This window comes from Cariama cristata, unplaced genomic scaffold, assembly GCF_000690535.1.
Source record: "Cariama cristata isolate BGI_N322 unplaced genomic scaffold, ASM69053v1 scaffold6412, whole genome shotgun sequence".
Taxonomy (NCBI): Eukaryota; Metazoa; Chordata; class Aves; order Cariamiformes; family Cariamidae; genus Cariama; species Cariama cristata.
The window spans coordinates 85,511-92,875 of NW_009605439.1; the positions used below are offsets into that span (position 1 = coordinate 85,511).

A 7,365-nucleotide genomic window follows, 5' to 3' on the forward strand; every position below is an offset into this window, starting at 1 on the left:
GGATTCTAAATACACAGTAAGGATGTAAGCAAAAAAGTAACATTATATAGAGACACCTCAGAGCTACTCCTCCTTTTCCCTAAGATGGAGGAAAGCCTTGAGGAGACCTCAAGGCCAAGTCTAATCCTTGAGGAAAGCTATGTTATTTTACAAATCTCAACTTAAAAAAGAAAAGCTGTGAAGGAACCTTTGCTATCCTTAAACTCATGAAAAAATTCAGATAATATCTTTTCCTCATTGGAGATCTGAAATGTAGTTCAGCAGTGCCACTGTACAGACCTAACACCTATTCTTTAGCATTCATTTAATATTCACTCTAATTAGACATTCATGTTGGCTTATTATTTATTAACAAAGAGAACTGATTTAACAGATTCATCAATAAAATAATTTGACAGTATCTCACTGTAATCTTTTACAAATCTATACAACTCATGTACTTTTAAAAAAGAATGGAGAAATAATTACCAGTCTGAAATAGGACAGATTTTCTTTAAAGCTTATTAGGCCAATCATAACAACTATGCTATCAAAAATATTCCATTTTTGCTGAAAATAGTGATAAGGATCTAGAGCGATGATTTTCAAGATCATTTCTGCTGCAAAAATCAGGGTGAAGACCTGGAAAAAGGAAAAATAAATTCATCAAAAAGTCACTGAAAAATTATGACTCCTTATGAGACAGTTCCAATACAAATATGGGGTTATAATTCCATATTCACATTAACATAGACCTAACTCACCTTGTCACTTACAAAAATCATTCGCTGGTAATTGCAAGGCATGTCAGGGTACTCCAGAGCCATGAATAAGGTATTCACGATAATGCAAACCATGATTGAGAGATCAACAAATGGATCCAAAATTACCAATTTCACCTTCTCTTTGACTACTCTCCACAATGGACAACAATTCCAAATTAGATACTTTTGAGCAACACGTTTCCATAATGAAGGGCATTTCAGTTTTGACTCTTGCTCTTCTAAATGACAGAGGGAAATTGACATATAAATAATCTTATGTGGAATATCCTAATACGAAGAAAAAGACAATCAGTCATAGAAAAGACTGAAAAGAAAAATCAACCTTGTGTGAATAGAATGGCATTATTGAAAAAATTGCTTCACTCGTTCTACACAAACTAATCACAGGCTACTTAAAGGTCACCATCAACAAATCTCATCATTACACAAACAGGTGATATTATCCACCTCTTTATATGTTTATTACTATTGAAGTATGATCTAGGACCTACATTAAAGAGAAATACCTTAAATGTCTCTGGGAAACTGACAACATGTTTTCTGTGAGTTGCATCTGTGCCGCCACAGATGCAGCATGGGTTGAAAAATGTCCAGGATAAAATGAAGGGCATCCCCCATATCTTGGTGTCCTTGAGGATAGGTTTATAAGACAAGTCAAGTTGGAAGGGACCTCAGGAGATCTCTCTTCTCAAAGCAGGGTCAGCCATGAGGTCAGAGACTGCATAACCTGTTCCTCTGTCTGACTGTTCTCACAGTGAAAGCTTCTCCTTACACACAGTTTAAAGCTCTCTTCTTTCAATTTACGTCTGTTGTCTCATCTTCCCACTGTGCACCACTGTGAAGAGCCCGGCTCCATCTTCTTCATAATGTCTTCCTACACACTGAAAGGCTGATATTAACTTCCTCTCAAATCTTCTCTCCGGGTTGAATGAGCCCAGCGCTGGGAAAGTGCTCCAGTCCCTGACTTGGTGGCCCTCTACTGAAATTTACATTTGGTTGCAGCATAATTTCCCCTTGGTGACTTTCAAAATAATGCTGACTGTTTGTGACATTCCGATCTCTTAGGTCAAGTTACCCAACCACCACAGGAAAAATACTAAAGAATGACTTACGCAAATTATCTGTAATAACAGTGGCTGCACTCATTAACCTCTGTCTTCGAAAAGGATCATTAATAGACTCCACTGACAAGTCATAGGACAGCAGTATGTGTCTCTTTGGTTAGAAAGACAACAGAAGATAATATAATAAGGGACTATGAAGAAATGACAATATAAAAATTATGTCCAGTATAAGATAAATATGCCTTTTTAAATGCACATTGTAACGAAGCCTTACTTTGCTGAAAGAATGTAAAGCAAAACAATACAACAATATCATGTGTTTGCCCTTGAAGGCAAAGGATATTTCAATAATATTTTTCAAGAAGTTGTTTCCTTCTGAAAATATTTAACAACAACAATGCCATTATATAAGAAGTATAGAATCATTAACAGGGGAGCAAAGGAAAAAATTATTCCACCTTCCCAGTGACTAATAAAAAGAACATACAAAAAGAACAGATGATCAGTTTGAATAAATGACTGGCTATGTAACTATGAGCTATTGATTACTAAAAAACAATAAATATTTATAAATATTAAGAATAGTTATTTATTGAATCAAAATTACTGGTTTTCCCAGCCCTATTAAGCCTATCAAGATCTATAGTAATATTGAACTGTCTAAAACTAGGAATGGGACTACTTTTGTTTTCATTAGATGTTACAGAATGCTAAACGCAATGTTCGTGATGTGCAATGAAGAACAGACAGGTCAACACCTGTATCTTATGGGACACGCTGAATTATTATCAAAGATTCAGATCATGACACATTAATACTCACACACATACTTTCTAAAGACCAAGAAGACAATTGTAAAACACGGGCTGCAAAGAATAGGTGAGACACTGAGGTAGAGAAAACCAGAAAGAATGAAGATTCTAGTATCAGGGAAGAAATAATCAGAACTGCCAGCTGACAGGGAGCTACTGACTAACCACATCATAATGTATAGTACCTTTCAGCACAACTTTGTTTCATTTTCTATTTTGTGGGGAGGGTATACAAGTAAAAATATGTCATATCATTACTTCAAACTTTTACAATAATATAATTTTTATGAACATATTCTATAAAACTGTTATTCAGGGAATGAAACTGATATCCTTGGCCTCAGGGGTTTAATAATAATGATTTCTTTTTTTTCTTTCTTTCTGGTATTCTAACGACTGGAAAAGCTAAGCAAAACTTAGCTGATAAAACTGTCATAGAATAGACATACAAAATTAATTTATAATACAGCACTAAAATGTTCATTTTTCTTTCTGTATTTTTTCAGAATCTAAAAGACTCAGTTAGACTATTCTAATCACATCTCAGTTACCAGTGCAACTTGTCCTTTCATTCCTTTCTATAATGTATGGTGTCTCAGAGGACAGAAACCTAGAAAAATTTGTGTGCCAGCCTGACTAAAGTCCTTACTCTTCTTGTTGAAATTCACGTCTGTTCAGAAGCATTCAGAGTCAGCATTTTTAGAAAGATTAAGAGCATTCATCAACACTGAACCAGTTACTGCTGTTCTTCTGTCTTTAGCTGAAGTGAATAACTGGTGATGAGAAGTCTTCTGACAAATTGGGATTTAAAATAGGGATATGCACTAAAGAAACAGTCCATTCAAGTTTTCATAGAACTGATTATGTCCTACCAAAATGTTTCTAGCCTATATGCTTTTTTCTCTTTGACAGCATCTTCAGCCTCTTTTGTGGTTAAAGTAGAGTACATTGTTTGAAGAGTCCTCAGTTGCAGCAGAGCCAGTACTACCAGTGGTTGTCACAACATGAAACAAACTGCAATGTTTGTTGCAGATTGTATTTATTTGACTAATGGTAGAACTCCACTTCAGAGCTGCTCACACTGCTTGGATGATGCTCCAGGCCTTCCTTTTTTTCTTTTTCTTTTTTTTTTTTTTAAATATGAAATACCAACATTTGTAAGACAAAGTCAAAACTGTGATGTAGGGGAGTGAGAGGATGTGAGTGTATAGGTGGATTATGCATCTTGAAGAACCCTCATGACTGATAAATAACTGCTTCTGCCATCAAATGATCATCTGTAAGTATGTGTAAGACAGCATAAGACTACAACCAGGATCTCACACAGTCATAGTTAGCTACAGCTGAATCTTGGAATTCTTCAAGCAAATACTGTACAGGCATCTGTTAGCAAGCAAAGCAATGTAGTTAAAACTCTGTAGAATATACTGTTGAAAAGTGGGTTCCACTTAACGTTTCTCATACCAGCTTCCAATGCAATATATCTATTTCCAAAAGTTCCTATACAGGGATATTCATAACTTTGCCATTCTCTGCGCATAGAGAGGGGAAGGGACCTTGGCAAGAGTCTGAAAATGTTATTTCTGAAATATAAAAATACAGATTGCATTTGGCATCCAACTTGTGCACATTTTGCAGCCTTGGAGAAGTAAGGTCTAGGAACTAAATCAAATTTATCTCCTGGCTCAGTCACCTCCTGCAACAGTCACAGACTTAGAAGGAAAAAATTAAATATAGAGAATCGGCCACAAGAGGTGATTTTTATACTTATAGAAGATATGACACCTGCTATGGAAAGATTTTTTTTTTCCCCAATGGGTATAATAATACACTACCATGAACTGTGACAGAGTGTTTGCTTTAAGTACAGCAGAACCAAATTAGGTCACAAAATGGCATAATATCCTTAACATGGCAGAGGAAACATTAATGACACTCTATAAGAAGCAAATATTATACTAAAGAAGATGACAGATGGCAGTTGCTGCCAAGTGGATGATTTTGACTCCTTCATCTCAGATACATAATTTAATATAGCTAGGATCACAAAATTTAGAAGAAATTCTGACTATGCTGACTGCCAGAATGAAAATCCAATCCATTTTATCTAGGATGACGTCTGATAAAAACTACCCTACAACGACATCTTTCAAATGGAGGGAAGTTGGCCCATTACTCCTTTAGCTCTGCTACTGGAAAGCTTCCATTTTCTGTGAGATAGGTGGGAAAAATTCTGATGTTCTCCCAGAAGCAAGAGAGAATCTGTCATGAGATGGAACAGACTACCATGGGTGGGTCATAGAAAATATGTTGGGAGACAGAGAGGTGAGGGATAATACCAAAATGAACAACATATGTTTTGGTGATGATTTCCAGCTCTCCACATATACAGACCCTGCTCAGTCATGGTAAATGATCACTAAAGAAATGGAAGGAAGAAACATATCTGAGAGGGTGAATGAAGACTATTTTGAAATTCCAGACTGCATTATCAAAGGTGTGGCTGGGAACCAGAGTTTCACTCATGGTGTTATTTGGACACAAACATCTACTTTTGCACTGTCTATTTTTCCAGTGGACCCTGTTTGGTCTAAGTCAGAAGCCTGTACTGGAGAATGGCTGTTGCTGAACCAGTTTAAGGGCATTAAAAGCTTTCTTTTTAGCTACTGCTGAAACTAACTTTGTAATAAGGATGACTGCTGAGAATTATCTTGGAAGATTCAGCTCAAGACTAAAATGTCGAAATATAGGCATCAAAATAGAGGCATCTAAATGTGGATGTCTACATACAGCCAGAGAAAGATTAAAGTTGGGAAGGTCCTCTGAAAGTCCTCCCACTCCATCACTCAAAGCAGGGCAAACTTCAACTGCAGGGCCTTTTCCAGCTACATTCTGAATATCTCCAAAAACAAAGATCCAAAAATTTCTCCAGATGATCTGTTGTAATGTTTATCCTCTGTCACGGTGATTTTTTTTCCCCTTAATAACTAATCGGAATTTCTTTTATTACAATTTGTTCCCTTTGACTTTCCATTTTGCACCTGTAAGAAGATCTTGGCTCCTTCCTCTTTATACACTCCCATTAAATATTAGTAGACAGCAATAATCAGTTTCTTCCCTTTCCCTTTTCTTCTTGCAGCTGAATAAACCAACCTCTCCACCCCTTCTGACACATCATATGCTACAGCCACTTAATCATCTTGGCGGCCTCCACCAGCTTTGTGTGATATCTCAATCAAATTCTTCTACTGGAGAGCTCAAAACTCAACATGATTCCCCAGGTGCAGTCACACACATGCACTGGTCATGCCAAGTGAAGACACACACATGGACTATGCATTGAAAAGGTAACTAATTTCTATTCATAGAATCATGGAATGGTTTGGTTGGAAGGGACCTTAAACATCATCTAGTTCCAATCCCCTTGCCATGGGCAGGGACATCTTCCACCAGACCAGGTTGCTCAAAGCCTCATCCAACCTGGCCTTGAACACTTCCAGGGATGGGGCATCCACAGCTTCTCTGGGCAACCTGTGGCACTGCCTCATCACCCTCATGCTGAAGAATTTCTTCCTGACATGTAATCTAAATATTCCCTCTTCCAGTTTCCATATTCTACATGGATGCTGGTCTATTGGTAACATGATAGTAAGGACTGTCCATGACATATACAGTATTTTGCCAGTGTCAAGGGTACTACAAAAAAACCGCAAGATTAAGCAAAGTAAGAATTACAAGTCTCAATAGCATTTCTTAATGGATTTAGAAAGGAGTGATGAGCAGAGGAGCCAGAAGTCACTGCTTGTAATCAAGATGTGAAATAGCACATGTGGGATTCAGTCTAATATTCAGACATCTGCATTTCATTTGTCCATGTGCACAATGCATCTAAAATCTCATTGTAACTGACGCTTTTTTTTTTTTTTTTTGGAAGTTTGTTTCTTTTCATTTAAAAACATCTGAAGCCATTTGAGATTGTCTATTGAGACATTTGGTATCGGAGATATCCACAGTCTCAGACTAAGTAGATATGACACATCATTTCTGTATCCTTCCGTAGAGTAGGTGGAGGCTAAGTAAGACACTCTAGAAAAACCTCTAATGTCACTAGATATCAATTTGTGACCCAGAAAATTAAATCTCCCTTCAACTCTGGGAGTTTAGAACCTAAATCACGTGTAGACACCTGCAAACAAAAACCTGGAGCACAATCCAGTCACCTAAGTCTAGGAATCTAGTAACATTTGAGATGCCACTATGTATTTGAGATATCCACACAGTGCTGGAAGATGTTCCACAGATGCCAAAGATATCCAGGATAACCAACCTGTCCTCCAAGAATGTCTAAAATGGCACTAGATGCTTATAGGCACTAGATGCTTAGATAAGTGAATCACATCTCTGACATTAGAAATCTTCATACTGACTAAATGCAACCCTAAATATTTAGGCCAGAGAATTAGCTGTGTGTACAAAAAAAGAAAGATTAGGTCATTAGGGAAATTCTAAAACTTACAGGATTTTACACAGGTGTTTATGCAGCATAATAGAGATGCTGACAGATCTTACCACAGCTGTAAGTGCAGAGGTCTATAATGTGTCTTAAGTATGCTACTGACAACTACTTTGAACTTTCCTTTCAAGTCCATACAGTGCTGTCTCCCTCTGGTCTCAAAATCTAACTTTCAGATTGCTTTAAAACACAAGTTATTCCAGTTCATGCAA

The 7,365-nt window shown here is 37.0% G+C and overlaps 1 protein-coding gene across 1 annotated transcript in view; it reads right to left on the reverse strand.

Annotated features, from left to right (window-relative positions):
* Positions 1-7,365, reverse strand: part of LOC104158331 (sodium channel protein type 2 subunit alpha-like) — a 46,337-nt gene that overhangs the window by 23,120 nt on the left and 15,852 nt on the right. The window contains exons 11-13 of the mRNA XM_009695948.1: positions 1,877-1,979; positions 744-982; positions 469-621 (exon numbers count right to left, since the gene is read on the reverse strand). Coding sequence (XP_009694250.1) covers positions 469-621; positions 744-982; positions 1,877-1,979 — 495 coding nt within the window. The remainder of the gene's footprint in view (positions 1-468; positions 622-743; positions 983-1,876; positions 1,980-7,365) is intronic.